This window comes from Sphaerodactylus townsendi, linkage group LG13 (genome assembly GCF_021028975.2).
Source record: "Sphaerodactylus townsendi isolate TG3544 linkage group LG13, MPM_Stown_v2.3, whole genome shotgun sequence".
NCBI classification, from domain to species: domain Eukaryota; kingdom Metazoa; phylum Chordata; class Lepidosauria; order Squamata; family Sphaerodactylidae; genus Sphaerodactylus; species Sphaerodactylus townsendi.
Window position 1 is genome coordinate 48,026,678 of NC_059437.1, and position 17,456 is coordinate 48,044,133.

The 17,456-nt window shown below is 46.9% G+C and overlaps 1 protein-coding gene across 1 annotated transcript; it reads right to left on the bottom strand.

Annotated features, from left to right (window-relative positions):
* Positions 1-6,015: 6,015 nt before the first annotated feature.
* LOC125442483 (polypeptide N-acetylgalactosaminyltransferase 9-like) lies at positions 6,016-7,603 on the bottom strand. The gene is made up of 4 exons (XM_048513851.1): positions 7,483-7,603; positions 6,903-6,912; positions 6,582-6,748; positions 6,016-6,194 (listed from the first exon to the last, which is right to left on the bottom strand). Exons 1-4 carry the CDS (start codon positions 7,601-7,603, stop codon positions 6,016-6,018), a joined length of 477 nt encoding a protein of 158 aa, XP_048369808.1.
* Positions 7,604-17,456: the final 9,853 nt, after the last annotated feature.

Consider the following 17,456-nt stretch of genomic DNA (forward strand, 5'->3'; position numbering starts at 1 on the left):
GAAGAAGAAGAAGAAGAAGAAGAAGAAGAAGAAGAAGAAGAAGAGGAGGAGGAGGAGGAGGAGGAGGAGGAGTTTGGATTTATATCCCCCCTTTCTCTCCTGCAGGAGACTCAAAGGGGCTTACAATCTCCTTGCCCTTCCCCCCTCACAACAAACACCCTGTGAGGTGGGTGGGGCTGAGAGAGCTCAGAAGAGCTGTGAATAGCCCAAGGTCCCCCAGCTGGCATGTGTGGGAGTGCACAGGCTAATCTGAATTCCCCAGATAAGCCTCCACAGCTCAGGCGGCAGAGCTGGGAATCAAACCCAGTTCCTCCAGATTAGATACACGAGCTCTTAACCTCCTACACCACTGCTGCTCCTTATGGCAAACCATAAAGGCCCGGAAGGAAAACGACTCACATTCATATCTGTGTTAGCATCCTTACTGTAAAGCTGTTATAAAAATGCAATAAAATTTTTAATAAAATACAGGGTCACTATAAACATACTAAACAGGATTGTGATTACAACAGCAGTAAATTCTGGCACAAGCTGCGCTTCCCTCGTGTTTTGCCTACGTCCCTGACGTTTTCTGCAGCACTGCAAAAATCCTGACTCATGAGGCAAGTGATGGGTCTAACTGTTAAAACAGTCATGATTAAGTACACCTGCACGTCTGATTGTTCTAGATTGGCTGTTGTGGAAAGGGCAAACTGCTGCCCCACCTAGGGCTGGGGTTCTACATTGGGGTGGGGAGGAGCTGGACAGAGAGTGCCCATGGCTCCCCAATGCTTACTACTAAGTCACCTTTCTTGTCCACCGCCCATATGCCCCTACCTGCTTGTGCATCCTTTCTCTGTTCATTACAACCTTTCCCACAACCTGTGGTCACAGCTGTCCACACTGCCTACATGTCCGATGGCGCAAGAACTACCACATTGATGGTATGATGTCATTTCCAGGCCAGACCCAGAAGTGACATCACACTGCTCTAGTTGGCAGCAGAAAATCTATGGTAAAATCCTGGCAACCCTAACTTGAATTCTCCTTGTTTGGCATTCACCACCATGAGCCAATCAGGGACCTGTTCAGATTGTATCAAGCAATGGTTGGGGGACCAACTGGGGGACTTTTGACCCTGCTCACTCAGCAAAATAGCTACACAGTGAAATGGCAAATAGGAGAGCAGAAATATATCCTTCCTCTTCCCCAACCCCCCAAACTGACAAGGGGCAGAAGCAGAAACAGTGGAGGGACAGGAGAAAGGGTCTGGTTTCTCTCATTTTCTCTCCAGCCCAGTTGACAGCTTGGGGCTGGGGGGAGAGAAGGGAGATCCCAGTAGCTACAGTCCAGTGTTTATGGGGTTCTGAACAGCGACTACGTTACCACAAGACAAGTCACTTGCAGGGCCATACTAAGGCCCCTTCTGCACATGCAGAATAATCCACATTCAATCCATTTTCACAATTGTTTAAAAGTGGATTTTGCTATTCTGCACAGCTGCAAAGTGCATTGAAAGTGGATTGAAAGTGCATTATTCTGCATGTGCGGAAGGGGAGAGTTATCCACTGAAAGCAATGGATTTAGAAAGATGTAACTCTGTTTAGAATTACATGGTTGGCTGGTTGTTTTGATAATGCTGCCCATGCTAATTTTCGAAAAAAATAATTTTCGAAAAAAATAATAATTTTTAAGCAAGCCTTTATTGGCATAGAGCAGTACAACAGTAATAAAAACAGATTCAAAAGCATACAATACAGGATATACATGTTAGGACGAAGGAAATCTACTGGCATTTAGTAATTTCCAGGAGAAAGTCTGCCACTATCATACAGAGAGAAGGATCAGGGTTGTTCAACAAGTAGTGTAATCTAATTAAATCGGGGAGATCGGGTAAATGTAAAGGAGTGAGATTCACATACTTGGATCTGATTTCCTTGAATCTGAGACAGTGAAGTAATTGGTGGGCCAGAGATTCAACTGAGCCATCATTACATGGGCACAATTTTTTAGCCTTTTCTTGCTTATTAAATCTGCCATGTAGCAAGGCAGAAGGCATAACATTAAACCTGGCGAGCATTATGGCTCTCCTTTGAACAGGGTTTATTAAGCAATACAGGTAGTATGCCAAGTGGCCCCGTTCAAATGGGAGAGAAAAATACATGGGGGAGCACGTTTTCTTGGCTGCGGTGAGTAGGGTAGAGAACTCTCTATCCAATAGTTGACCTTTTAATTTCCTATAAGCTTCTGAATAGGACAAAGGGCAAAGTGAATCCACTGACAGTCCAATGGAGGCCATTTTTTCTTCAATTATGGAAAACCAGGGGTTGGAATGGGTGTCAGAGAGCAGATGGTGGACCAGGGAATTACAGTCCGAGAGAAAATGAATTCGCAGCCAGAATCTAAAAGTCCTCAACCAAGCGGCTGATTCCAAGGAGTTTTGACCTAACTCCAGACAAAGGGTTGCATAGGGCACACAATTTGGGAGTCCAGTTATCTTGTGAAAAAATTTGGATTGAAGAGAATTCAAGGAGTGGTTAATAGCTTGAATCCAAATTGGGACTCTGTAAAGCAATCTCGAGGCGACTTTGGCATTGAAAAATTTGAGGGCAGGAGGGATAAAGGAGTGGCCACTGCTGTAAAAGAAATGTAGTAGTGCTGACATACTATTAGATGTAGCTAGGAGAGCGGCCTTCCTCTGGGTTGCCCATGAAAGGTTAAAGGAGAATGAGAGGCCAAGGTATTTATAGCACTTAACCTGTTCAATTTGGGTGCTTTTCATTGCCCATGTGAGCTTCTTAAAGCGCCTAGAGAAGACCAATACCTTGGTTTTTTCATAATTAATTGTCAGTCTGTTGGATTCACAGTAATCCACACAGTGCTTCATTAAGCGTCTAAGGCCAACTCTGGTTCGAGAGAGAAGGACAGCATCATCTGCATAGAGCAGAATTGATACATGGGATGTACCCAGTTTTGGGGCATGGCTGTTCACTGCTGAGAGGGCAGAGGGGAGGTCACTTAAGAAAAGATTGAAGAGAGTTGGGGCCAGGACTCCGCCCTGTTTGACCCCTTTGGAAATTGAAATACTGTCTGTCAAAAGGCCTTCGTGGGAACACTTGATCCGGCAAATGGTATTTGTGTGCAGTTGCCTAATTAAGAACAAGAGTCTGGCATCAATATTGAGGGCAGCCAGTTTTGTCCAGAGAAGTTCTCTCGGCGCAGAGTCAAAGGCAGCTTTTAAATCAACAAAGGCAGCGTAGAGTTTGTTATCTGCATTGATTGAATATTTACTGGCTAGGTGTAATAGCACCAAGGCGTGGTCCAGAGGAGATTTCCCCTTGCGAAAGCCTATTTGTTCAGCCCCCACTGCACCAGAGTGGGAAAAAAATTAATTAGTTTTATTACTTCATGACCTGCGTAGCCCAATCTAGCCTGATCTCATTAGATCTCAGAAGCTAAGCAGGGTCGGCCCCGGTTAGTATTTGGATGGGAGACCATCAAGAAAGTCCACAGTCACAACACAGAGGCCCCTTCCGCACACACAAAATAATGCGTTTTCAAACCACTTTCACAACTGTTTGCAAGTGGATTTTGCCATTCTGCACAGCTTCAAAGAGCACTGAAAGCAGTTTGAAAGTGCATTATTCTGCATGTGCGGAATGAGCCAGAGGCACGCAATGGCAAACCATCTCTGAAGTCTCTTACTTATAAAAACCCCAAGGAATCGCCATAAGTTGGGTGCAACTTTGACAGCAAAAGAGAAAGTTTTAGTACATAGTGCTTACAAAGGTATATACTGTTGCATTACACACATACACTTAAAATTATAAATTAGTGCAATCAAGTGCAATTTACCTCTTTATACCTATATATAAATCTGAAATGGGTCAATGCATCCTCTAAAAATAAACAGCTAAATGGAAACGGCAGCAGACCGGTGCTTGCCTCATTTAGTTAATTAGAATCTTTCTATTCCTCTTTTCCACTGATTAGAAAGATCTCCATTCAAGCATTTTAAAAAATCCTAAAATGACAAACAGTATAAAACAATGGTCTTTAAGAAAATCCTTTTGAAGACTACCTGCTCAAGAGTACCTTTGATACTCCCAAAACTTGGGAGTATCAAAATGTCTTAATGTGCGGCTTAAAAGAAAACAGAGTTGGTGCTGTCTTAGTGTGTGATGGATACATCCCAGCTGACAAGTTTAGACTGTGAAGTGATTGATGCCTGGTGACCTTTGAATCTGATAGTTCTTGTGAAGACCCTGGTACCTTCTGAGTTATTTCACTGTCTTTGCTGGAACCAAGAGGTCCTTTTGTGTTTTGACAGTTAGCACTTGGCCGAGAGTCAAGGCCAGAAGTTGTTATATAAACTGAGACAAGCTTTTTTCCAGGGAACACTACAGGAAGCAGGATTTTAGATGTGTGTGGAAAGGGCCAATGAGAGACATTTGTGCTCATGCTCAGAAGCTGTATACCCATTTTTGCAAACAAAGGTTTGAAACCCAAACTCAAAGAGGGCGTCCCCATTCAGCCTCTGTCATCTGCGGAGGCAAATTTGCTGGTGGCCCCTGGCCCCTCAATGATACAACTGGCCTCCACCCAGACCAGGGTCAGAGCCTTTACCACCTTGGCCCCTGCCTAGTAGAACACTCTTTCTTTGGCCAACAGGGTCCTGCAGGACCTTGGACAGTTCCGCATGGCCTGTAACACAGAGTTGTTCCACTGGACTTTTGGGGAGACTGGCGGCTGATGTGCGTCAGCCATCCCCTGCCACCCCTGTTTATCATCACACCTGGTTGCCAACATTGTGATGCCCAGTCCACTCCCAGGGGGGTGGGAGATCCTTCTCTGAGTTGCCATCTGCTCTTGGGTTATTTGATTTTTACTGTGTTAAATTATTCTGGTTTTAATTATTATATTGTAATTATATGGCATTTTCTCTGTTTTTATCTTTGGCGGTGGCCCAGAGCCCTTTGGGGGTGGATGGTATAGTAAGTCTCACTAATAAATAAATAATAAATAAGGGATTGGTTCTCGTTCTGCTTTTGAGGTTGAAACAGAAACAGCCAAGATATCTGGGCTTCTCATAAGAGAAGCCCAAATTTCTCATATTTTGTACCCTCTCACATAAGGACTCCATATGACAAGGGTCTCTTAAGCCACAACTGTTGGACCACCACACAGAACCTGCCATTGCCAGATGTCACCCACCTAAGAAGAAGAAAAATCTAGAAGTAACCTGTAACTAAAGCTGCCAGTATCTGTGCTGGAGATTTCCTGAGATTACAAGTAATCTCCAGGTAATCAAGCTCAGTTCGACTGGAAAAAATGGCCACTTTGGAAGGAGGATTTTATGGCATTATACCCCATTTGAGTCCTCCCTAAACCCTTCTCTTCTCAGGCTGTACCCCAAAATCTCCAGCTATTTCCCAACCCAGAACTGGCCACCCTACCTCCAACAGACTTCCTTCTTTTATGAGGGAGGGAACATCTGTTGCTACAGGGGCACAAATCATTCTCACTAATGAAAATAATGTATGTTTTTTTCCCCTTCAGAGATATTTGATTTTAATAGGGCAATCCATGCAGATTTAATCAGCTAATTAGTCCATTAAAACTCATGTAATTAATTGACTTCTTTAATTGGGTGACAGCCTTCAGATAAATATGGCAGGGACACCATGGGATATAGATTTTCAGTGAATACAGAGCTAAGAGGAAACCTGGGGGGGGGGGCTTTCATTTTCTGTGCCTCTTGACCTGAGTGAGATTTTTCTCTCTTGGTTTCTCCTGATTATCTCCTCCCGCCAATTCCTAGGCAAACGATCCACCTGTGTTCATACCCTAGCTCTTTTATGGATTCAAGTAAGTACACCTGCACTTGCAACCATTAGATCACCACAATGGCTTAATGCAACAGCAAACCATCATGCATAAAAAAGTTACAACACTAATGCCAACACCAGAGTCCTCCATGTCAAAAAGAATCTGCCCAACCACAGTTAAACTGAGCCAGGCTGGAAACATCCCTTCTTACCAGCCAATGTTGAACTCCACGTGAGCGTCGAAAAAACCAACCACCGGCGACGTTGCCGCTTTCCATCCTTGGATCCTGGCTCGGATCAGGCCTTCTCGTTTGTTGTTTCGCACTATTTTCACCAGCCCTGGATATCTCTTGTGCACATACTGATCCAAATTAAACTTCAACTCAACTGTAGAACAAAGAGACAAAGAGGGTAGGTGTTGAGTGGAATTTATTTTTATGGAGTTTGCACCCTCAATTTTTATTGCTGTGTTTCTAACGGGTGGCTTTTGGTACTGGAAGATCCACAATTCCTTTCAGCTTTCCATTCATATGAAACATGAATTCGACAGGATCGCTGTGCAGAAATTAAACGATGCGTAAACAACAGGGGGGTCACCTATACAAACACATGACTCATATGCCATCTCCACGTAGGAAAACATGTAAAACAGCTCTTAGCTGCATCCAAATTAGTTTTAATTAACAGCTTTCTCTCACTAGGGATGATAGATGGCAAACACGCACATGCTAAGGAACAGAAACAAACAAACAAGCAGCTGTTATATATGTTCACCATTGTCACTGTTGTCGTCCACCAAGATAATCTCCTTGAGCAAGTGGGATGGAGTGTGGTTCACAACACTGTGCACGGAGCGCAAGATGACAGACAGGGCCTCGTTTACAAAGATAAAGACCACGGAGATCTGAGGCAGGTCCTCAGGATAGGACATCTGTTTGCACCTAGAGAGAACAAAGGGAGAGCTAAGAGCCCGCTGCGTAGACGAAGGAGGAAAAGTCTTTGTTTGGATTGTTCTTTCCCCAGGAAAATGAACATACCCAATCATAGTGGCTGGATGACCCACACTAACAGACCATACATTTTCTGTGTGCTCACCTGGGTGTATCTGATCACACAGAGAAGAAAAATATTTCAAACACCCTCCCCCCACCGATGCCTTCGACCCAGAAATCCGTTTCAAGTTTTCTTTGTGTTAAACAAACTCATCGTTCTTCAGTTTTGCCCCATTTTGCCTTTCCTCTAACCCACTTTTTCCAGTAAAATGCACATTTCAACATTCTTTGTGCATTGACCAATCAGCAGTCCAAGTGCACATTAGATATACCAATTACATTTATTGTGCATACTGCATGTAACAAGAGTATTATTATTATTATTTATGTAATTTGATATACCGCCCCATCCCCGGAGGGCTCTGGGCGGTGGACAACATAAAAGCACATAAAAACATCATAGGCATCCATAAATTATAATAAAAACAGCAGTTATAATATATCAAGATGGCGTCCCATCTGAACCTAATCCCTTTAGCAAGAGGGGGTATGGTCCCGATGGTGTGAGGGACCCATAGATCTTAATAATGGGTCCCATTAATATTGGGAGTCCAACCTAGGGGGGGGAGGGGGCACTCAGCAGCTGGTTTCTCCAAAAGCCCGGTGGAACAACTCAGTCTTACAGGCCCTGTGGAAGTCCCCGGCAAGAACCCGTGAGGGCACAGGACGTGTTGGAGGGAGAGTGTTCCACCAGGCAGGGCCCAGAGGCCGTAAAGCGCCCTGGGTCCCGGCGGGAGGGGCCATGTGGGATCTCCAGTAAATTGGGCTCTGCCAAACGCAGAGGCCGAAAGCTGGGACATATGGTGGGTAATGCGGTCCCGAAGGTTGCATTTGTGGTCCTAGTGCCGCGTAAGGCCTTAAAGGTCAAAACTCACACCTTGAAGACGATTTTATCTGAATTCAACTGGGAGCCAGTGCAGAGGGCGCAAACACAGCGTATGTGGTCTCGGAAGGCTTCTGTGAGCAATCGAGCCTGCATGCTGGACCAGTTTCCAGTTTCTGGATCAAACGCAAGCGGAAGGCCCGCGTAGAGCGAAGCTACAAATAGTCCAACCTGGAGGTGACCGCTAGATGGATCACAGCTGCGTGGCCTGGTCCGTGTTGGAGAGGAAGGGAGCCAGCCGTCGGGCCTGACGCAGATGGAAAAACGCAACCTGGGTTATATGGGCCACCTAGGTCTCCATTGAAAGAGATGAATCCAGATGGATCCCCTAGGTTAGCGGATCGGAGGGGTCGGGCGCCAATGAGGCCCCTCCCACACCGGGCGGCTGGAAATCCCTCTTAACCCTCTCCCCCCCCCACGGCCAAGCCTCAAAGTGATCTCTAGTCCCTGGCGATGGATTAAGTTTTAACCTGCTCTGTTGCAACCTAAATCCAGCAACCGCCTCTCCCAAACAATGCTGTAGAGCCGCGAGAGGGCGTAGTGACAGCTCCCTCCATCAACACGCGCTGCATTGGTGACAAGGTCAGCCCAAAAGCTACTGTACCAACTGAGCAAGGGGTCGTGATATAGATGTTAAATAACAATGGGGACAGCAGTGCCCCCTGAGGCACACCACATTGAAGCCGGCACCTCCGGGAGGCTTGGTCCCCACACCACACTTGCTGACTCTCTCGGGCACCAAGAAACGAGGCACTCCATTGAAGGACACTGCCCCGTATCCCGGAAGCGGCCAGGCAGTGGGTCAAAAGGTCATGATCGACCATATCAAACACTGCAGTAAAGTCCAATAATACCAGCAGCGCCGATCTGCCTCGGTCTAGTTGCATACGCAGCGTGTCTGTGACAGCGACAAGAACCGTCTCCGTCCCATGCCCAGCACGGAAACCGGACTGGCAGGGATCGAAGGCCGATGTGTCATCCAGGAAGCCCTGAAGCTGCTCCAACACCACTCTCTCAATTACCTTCCCCAGAAACGGTGGTGGTATGGGATGTATACACAAGACAGACAGGTGTCTACAAGCAATAGCAAAAAGCTGGGAACCCAAACCAGTGACCAAACTATAAACTAATAGGAAAAGAGACTAAATAAGAGGCATTCAAATTCAATCATCCCTAATAGAAGAAGAGAAGAAGAAGAGTTTGGAGTTTACAATCTCCTTGCCCTTCCCCCCCCCCACCAAACACCCTGTGAGGTGGGTGGGGCTGAGAGAGCTCCGAAAAGCTGTGACTAGCCCAAGGTCACCCAGCTGGCATGTGTGGGAGTGGACAGGCTAATCTGAATTCCCCAGACAAGCCTCCACAGCTCAGGCGGCAGAGCCGGGAATCAAACCCGGTTCCTCCAGATTAGATACACAGGCTCTTAACCACTACGCCACTGCTGCCTCCATAGAGAAGCCTCCATGTCAACCAAGATATACCGGGAATAGATGGTGGTGGCAGCTGCAGAATTCACATAGAGTTTTCCCCATATTATCTAAACACACAAATGGGAGAGACTGATTTCATGTGTGAACCTGTTCTTAGACCAGAGGCAAATGCGACATGTATTTGTGATAGGGTTGCCAACTTGCAGAGGAGAGCTTAAGTCTCCTGGGATCACAACTGATCTCCAGACTAGAAAGATCAGCTCCCCTGGAAAAAAATGGAAGAAAAAGAAGAGTTTGGATTTATATCCAACTTTTCTCTCCTGTAAGGAGACTCAAGGTGGCTTACAAGCTCCTTTCCCTTCCTCTCCCCACAACAGACACCTTGTGAGGTAGGTGGGCCTGAGAGAGCTTTGAAGAACTGTGACTAGCCCAAGGACACACAGCAGGAATGTAGAAAAACATCTGGTTCACCAGATAAGCCTCCGCCACTCAGGTCGAGGAATAGGGAATCAAACCCAGTTCTCCAGATTAGAATCCACCTCAGATTAGAATCCACCTCAGATTAGAATCCACGCTCTTTAACCATTACACCTTGCTGGAGGGTAGCCTCTTTGGCCAACTTCCTGTTGTGCTCCCCAACTTCCTCCCCAAACACTGCTTTTTTCAGGCTCATCCTGCAAACCTCCAGGAACTTCTCAAGCTAAAGTTGGCCCCCAATCTGCTACACAACAACTTCTCCACATTTGGGTTTTCTTTTGCAGATTTAGAAATCTGAGAATTCCTCCTCCTCAAGCCAGTTCCCAAATCACAGTAATAAAGCAAATCAGAATAAAATGTGTTTTGCCATCAAGGAAGAGGACTTCTGACATTACACAACATACCTCCCGGGCAAACTTGCTCTTCAAGCGTGGAAAACGTGATATTTGAGTGGAGCTTTTAAAACCGGCAAGGGATGCAACATGCATTATGAACAAAAGTGTGAACATGAAGACTTTTATATCTCCATCAAAGGCTTGTCTACAACAAGATAATGTGTGAGGAAATTACAAGATAATGGCACCTTCAACATGGAAAATGCAAAAGGTTTTATAGCCCTCCCACATGGTGGAGGGAAGGTAGCAACAGTTTTGAGCTAAACTGGTGCATAATAACTATAAGGGATGGGTGGCCGGAAATCTGAAACCCCATGAATAAGATATGGAGTGTGCAGGCATATCTATTATGTACTGATGGTGGATCTTTTTAAAATCCCATTTTTTAAAAGGTTACATTCTGTTCACTGCAAAAAACAGCAGTCTGAAGAACGTTACAACAAGAAGAAGAGTTTGGATATATACCCCACCTTTCACTGCTGTAAGGAGACTCAAGGTGGCTTACAAGCTCCTTTCCCTTCCTCCCCCCACAACAGACACCTTGTGAGGTAGGTGGGGCTGAGAGAGTTCCAGTGACTAGGCCAAGGTCACCCAGCAGGAATGGAGGAGTGCAGAAACACATCTGGTTCACCAGATACGCCTCCACCACTCAGATGGAGGAGTGGGGAATCAAACCTGGTTCTCCAGATTAGACTCCACCTGCTCTTAACCACTACACCACATGGACTGTCTAAAAGTAAAAGTAAGCACGGGGTCATTTCTGACACCATTTCTTTCCCAGGTCTGCCCCACACTGGGAAGCATGTGTGGGACATAGGGACAAGAAATTTTGACTTGGCATGCCTCCTCTCTTGGTGTGCCACAAACAGGAAGCATGTTGGGACAAGAGGCATGCAATGTGTAATTGGCTTACCAATAAGGGCCGAAAGCAGTGGTGGGATTCAGCCGGTTCGCACCACTTCAGCAGAAACGGTTGCTAAAATGGTGCTTGTAAACAACCAGTTGTTAAATTATCTGAATCCCACCACCGGAAGCGGTTGGCCCTTTCCCCACTTACCTTTGACCACCCTTTGCTGCGTGCTGCTCTTAGCACGTGGCATCTCTGGTGCGGGGTCATCAAAAGGTGCCGTTTTGAGGAGCGCCAGGGATGCCGCACGCTGAGGGGGCGCGAGAGCGGCAGCGTTGGGGTGGCTGTGCTGTCGCTGCCCCTGTAGTGTGGAGTGCTTCGGGACCCCACACCACTTGAGGAGAGTAGCGCGGGGCTTAAGGTAAGTGGGGAAAGGGCCACCGGTTATTAAATTATTTGAATTCCACCACTGGCTGAAAGCTGCGTGTCCCAAAAGTCTACTCTGGTGTCCTGTTGTATTTTAAAAACAAGGGGCCAAGCAGGAATGGGCAACAGACAACAAGAATTCACAAGGCACAAATTTAGTGGACTCTTTTCGCACACACCACACCGGCCAGTTTCAAGTTGACAAAGTTCGCCCATGAACTTTCAGCTTACTTTGAGGGTAAACTGACATCACAGGTAAGACCAAACCGAACTGCCGCCACAGAATGAAAATAAAAGCCCAACTCTCTCCTTCCCATAGAAAATTAATGTTTAAAATATTGGACATGCTCTTGCAGGCAAATCCAGCATCCAATTACCATAGCAATTACGAGGCCCGTTCTCTAAAACACAGCTAATGATACCACAGGAAATGGCTTTCCCTGCACTTGTCAAATTCGGTGACCTCCTGGCTCATCACTTCAACATAATGATTACATTTTTTTCAGCCATTAGCAATTTATCTCGGGAAGGGTAGGGCGAGGGTTGAAGGTGCTTAACTACGAGGTAACCCCCGAGGGGAGAAAAAACCTGGCAGAAGTAATTTTCTTCCTTATCCCCAGCCTTGGTTTATGGGAAGGGTCAGAGAACCTGTTACCCATTCTGATATCCTTATTGTGACAATTGAAGGTCTGGGTAGTGAATTATCTGTACCACACGGAGTTCTTCTGTAGGGTTACGTTGCTGAAAAATTCATTCCAGTGGCATCCAGCCATGAACCTTGCCAAGAGCATAAGCGTGGACAGACCGTGGCTACTACTAATAGGCCCTTTCCACACAGGCCTCCGAGCGCCCTCACACCGGCAAGAATTTTGCCGGCGTGGAGGTGAGGGGCCATTCGCACACAAGCGTGCGAGCGGCCCCAGCAGAGGCCGGCGCAGGAGAGGCTGTTCCGCATGGAGCCGCCTCTTCCCCGTCCCTCTCTTACTTACCTCGTTGCTGTTGTTGCCCTGCTGTCCTCCTAAGCCCTGCCCATGCTGCCCTCCGACCTCCAGGGGTCGGAGGACAGCATGGGCGGGGCTTAGGAAGACAGCAGGGCGATGACGGCGACAAGGTAAGTAAGAGAGGGATGGGGGGAAACAGCATGTTCCCGGCGGTGCCGTTCGCACCGCGCTGCAGGGAACACACTGTTTTCTCAAAAACAACCCTTTAAACAGGTGTTTTTGAGAACGGCCTGACGCCGCCCTGAGGGAGGGGAAGGGGAGCCAGGTCGGTGCTGCTGCGTTTCAGCAGCGCCGCCTGTGCGAACGGCGGCCTGGAGGCGGCGTTTTTGCCGTCCCCAGGCCACCGTTTTTGGCCCGTGCGGAAAGGGCCATAGTTATAGTCCAGGATGGTAAGAAGAGGTGCCGTCTGAGATATTGCTCTGCTAACTGAGGAATTATTTCTGAAACCATCTGGAAGATCCAAGGGACGGACGGTTGCGGGCGGACAACAAAGCACCGACTCTTCACTTACTCTTATACTCTTTGGGCTTCAATGTTGTTGGATACCAGGGCTTGGATGCGACAAACGGATACGGTGGATGGTGGATGGCGGCGTTTATTGGAATGCAATGAAGCACCCAGCTTGGAAAAAGCCAATTCTGATCAACCTGGCTTTTGCTATCCCTTTTATTCAGAAAAGGGATAGCAACCTCCTGTTTTCCCAAAGAATGTGAGAAAGAGTTACTGTAAAGCTGAGGTGCCCCAAGGTCGGTGGCAGATAGAGATAAAACCACCCGGTCTCCTACCTCACAGAGCAACGGAAACATCCTTTTTCCCATAAGAGCAGAAGGTGTCAGGGGTAAGCATAGTTATCTATGAAGCATGTGAAGCCATAAAGATGAGATCAAGTAAAGAATGTCCCGTTACAGCAATGATAGCATATAGCAGGCTGGTTACAAATATCTGGTAGCAATTACATTGAAGGAGGAATGCATCTCAGTCAACTCGATACAATCACTTCGGCACAATCCCCGACAAATATAAGGGCTGCTCATTGCGACGAGCAACTAGCACACTGCATTTGCTGGCTCAGGATTTCTGCCACCTCGCTCCACTTCCCTTCCAGCAAGCAAGGTCTGATCCAGAGTTCTGTGCAAGCCAAGTTCAAATTCTTGATTCCCGTTTCTTTCCCACGAGCAAGGACAGTGGCCGACTACACAACCCAGCTGCTCTTTGGCTGTCGAACCTGGCAGGCAAACCTTCTCGTCTCCATTTTATGTCTCCTAATCAACATAATGAGAATTTGTTCTAGCTTCTGGGGAAAATGTTAATGACTGTTTTTCAGGGCCTCCCTCCCCCCCAACACTGATGAACCTTTTTCTCCCCTCTATTCTGTGAGATTAAAAAAAAGGAGGAAAATAATGAACTGGTGTGATGAGATGCTAATGAGGCAGTAGAAAGAAAGCTCATGGATATGGTGGGGAGGGAAAAGAACACAGCCTGTAGATGCTGCCAGTCCTGATAAACAAGAGACAGTCAAAGAAGAGTCGGGATATCAGCTCTGTTGAAACTGTAGAACATTTCAGAATGTTTGATCAACTTCCTAGAAGCGCCAACATCACTACTGAGCTAGAGTGAGGCCCCTTCCGCACATGTAGAGTAATCCACATTCAATCCACTTCCACAATTGTTTGAAAGTGGATTTTGCTATTCTGCACAGTAAAACCCAGCTTCAAAGTGCATTGAAAGTGGCTTGAAAATGAAAGGGCATTATTCTGCATGTACGGAAGGGCCTGAGAAGCATTTTGTCCAGGGACCAGGAGGCAGGGATGCTTCCGGCGTTCTCATCATCCGACGTTCTGCCCAGATTTTTTGGGTGCGCTGTATTGCTACTGCATTTTTCTCCCACCCTTTCTTCCATGGTGCTTTGGGAAGCATATGGATTTCTTCATCCTTCATCCAAGCCGCACAACAACTTTGCAAAGTAGTCTAGACTGATCCAGAGCTTCAGAGCTGATTGGCAGAGCAAATTTAAGCCGTGTGACACCCTTCTAAGTCCATTGAAGTCAAAGGGTATGCTTAGGAATGCATTTAAGCCCTGTCTCCCCAGATAGCCAGTGTGGCTTAGTGCCTAAGAATGTTGAACTATTATCTGGACTATTATACATCCCTACTTGCAGAGGTGGGATCCAGCAGGTTCTCATAGGTTCCCGAGAGTAGGTTACAAATTATTTGTGTGTGCCGAGAGGGAGTTACTAATTGGTGATTTTGCCACATGATTTTTGCCTTAGTTACATTCCTTCTCTCAGCAGTAGTGCGCAGAACTTGAAGCAGTCTGGCAGGAGGTGCACCGGCGTGCATGGCAGCCTGCGCCTGCGTGCATTCGTTTCCCGCCCAAGGACCGACGCAGCGGCTGTGTCCTTGCCACAGCCCCGCCCAGGAATGCCCCGCCCCCGGAATGCCTGGCCATGCCCCCGTCGTGCCCCACCCAGCCCCATTGGCGCTATGCCACAGTTTGATTCCCACCACCATGGGAACCTGTTACTAAAATTTTTGGATCCCACCACTGCCTACTTGTGCTATGAAAGCTTGCTGGGGGGCCTTGGCTCAGTTACGCTCTCAGCCCAACCCACCATATAGGGTACCTCTCAACCAGAGGTGGAGTGCTCATGGGGACATGTTGGGTCACATGTCCCCAGGCATATGCCAGCTGGTCACATGGGGGGCAGAGAATCATCCCTATACCCCTCCCCTCAACCGCACACTGTCAGGCTGCTCCTTCACTGGGCCGCCACTGGGCACCACTTGACCCGGCCCTGCCAGGCTGCTCCTTCAGCCGGCAGAGGTGTTGCCCCAGGTGGAATTCCCCCCCCCACACACACATCTCTGCTCTTAACCACTACATTGACTCTAGCTAATGCGTTTAGAAAGCAACACCACAAAATTAAGACACTCCTTGCTGGTGGATCCAACGTTCACAGTAACATGTGATTATCCCTCCCAGAACCTTGTGGGGAATTGGGTGGGATAAAAATATGAAAAGTAAAATAAATAAATAACCCTTTTGCACTGCTTGTTCTTTTATGTATTGTAAACTGCCACGAGCACCCTCTGGGGTAGAAAGGGGACATATCATTATGTATATTTCTAATTATCTATAGTAGCTTTCAAATATTTGAATGCGCATGAAATGCACGGAACAATTCACGGTACCAGATTCATGTTCCTTGGTCCTGAAATGTATGTTTGGTTTTGTTCCCTTGCTTTACCTCCTGCCCCAGGTCCTCAGGAGGTGTTCGAAACATTCACACTATAATGAGGAGGATCTATGACACAGTCTAGAATGGGCGGTTTTCTGAAATAGGGAAAGGCTTTTCAGATTCAGGCATTAATCCACTTAAATGCATTTCGAGTTCCGGGAAATTCATTAGGGGTTTCATTAAGGCAGTGGTGTCAAGGGCTCATAGCTGCAGTGTGGTGGGGAAAGACTGGGGAGCAATTATTTGCCTCTCTGATTTCCCCTAACCAGCTTCCACTCTGCGAGAAGCATAAAAAAATCCTTGACAAACAAATTCCATTTTAATGGCCTGTTGCCGGGGTTGCCAACCTGCGGATGGCACTTGGAGAAGAACTTGGCAGGGAAGAGCGGAGCAGGAAGGTCTTCACTCTAAGGGGGCCAAAGCTTAAAAATAACTGTTCTTCTCACAGGATACCAATGGCACCTTCCCAGAGGTGGGATCCAGCAGGTTCTCACAGGTTCCCGAGAGTAGGTTACTAATTATTTGTGTGTGCCGAGAGCGGGTTACTAATTGGTGATTTTGCCACATGATTCTTGCCTTAGTTACGCCCCTCCTCTCGGCAGTAGTGCGCAGAACTTGAAGCAGTCTAGCAGGATGTGCACAGGCGTGCAAGGCAGCCTGAGCCTGCGTGCATTCGTTTTGCCGCCCAAGGACTGGCGCAGCGGCTGCGTCCTTGCCACAGCTCCGCCCAGGAATGCCCCGCTCCCGGAATGCCTGGCCACACCCCCATCGTGCCCAGCCCAGCCCCATTGGTGCTAAGCCACAGTTTGAATCCCACCACCATGGGAACCTGTTACTAAAATTTTTGGATCCCACCACTGCCCCTTCTGCACAGGCAGAATAATGCACTTTCAATCCACTTTCAGTGCACTTTGCAGCTGGATTGTACTGTGCGGAATAGCAAAATCCACTTTCAAGCAATTGTGAAAGTGGATTGAAAGTGCATTATTCTGCCGGTGCGGAAGAGGCCGATGCCAACAATTTGCACTCATGGAGCTGCCTTGTACAGAACTATTGGTCTATCAGAGTCATTAACAGGGATGCCAGTTGTCAATTTAAAGCAGGCAAACTCCTGAATGTGCTCCCCATTCCCTGCCCAACACTGAATGGGGTGTTGGGGGGGATAGGATTTTCCATAGAGTAGATGCCACAAGCAGATGCCACAAGCAGATTTTCCATAGAGTAGATGCCACAAGCAGTGCCATGGGAATACCCCTTGGTTGATGTTGCAATTTGATTGGATATTGCAATCTGCAGCTTTGGACACTCAAGACCATCTTTATTTAGCTCTTAATTGTTCTCAGTTGCATGGGAAATGTGTTTTTTTAGAGGGGGGGGAATGCCTATTCTTGCACTCCCTTCTCGTGGCAACTTCCTCATTTGCCATCCAGCTGACAAGACCGAAGAAACATGTAAATGATTAAGAAAAACTCAGCTATATCTACAATTGATGAATGGTGTGTGAAGGTATTAGTGTTGGCGGAGATGGATGAGTTAATTTCGCTACCCAAAGAAAATAACTTAATTAAATTTATGGACAATTGGAAACCCTTGATAGAATATTTAGACAAAATGGAAAAATAAACTGATGACTAATGGTTTTGAAGGTTAAGGGCTGTTGAAATGAGAACCAATAGAGAAAAGAGAGACTTTTGTTTAGTGGTGATGCTAAAGATTGTTTTTAGGGTTGAAGGGTTAATATTCAGTGCAGAAGAAACAGAGTCTTTATGGAATAAGTGCTTTATAATTTGGTGAAATTTTGTCTCGGTGTTTTGGATTTTGCAAATGAAAAGTGCTTCCAAAAGAAGAAGAGGAACAACTCAGGGATAAAGAGAGACCCTGATTCCATGGCTCATTCCACTC

Excerpts from the sequence above, each read along its gene's own strand:
- LOC125442483 (XM_048513851.1), bottom strand. The coding sequence starts at position 7,603 with ATGGCCCCTCCCGCCGGGACCCAGGGCGCTTTACGGCCTCTGGGCCCT. Across the intron at positions 6,195-6,581 it reads GGACGACAACAGTGACAATG|TTGAGTTGAAGTTTAATTTG; the intron begins GTGAACATATAT and ends TTTGTTCTACAG.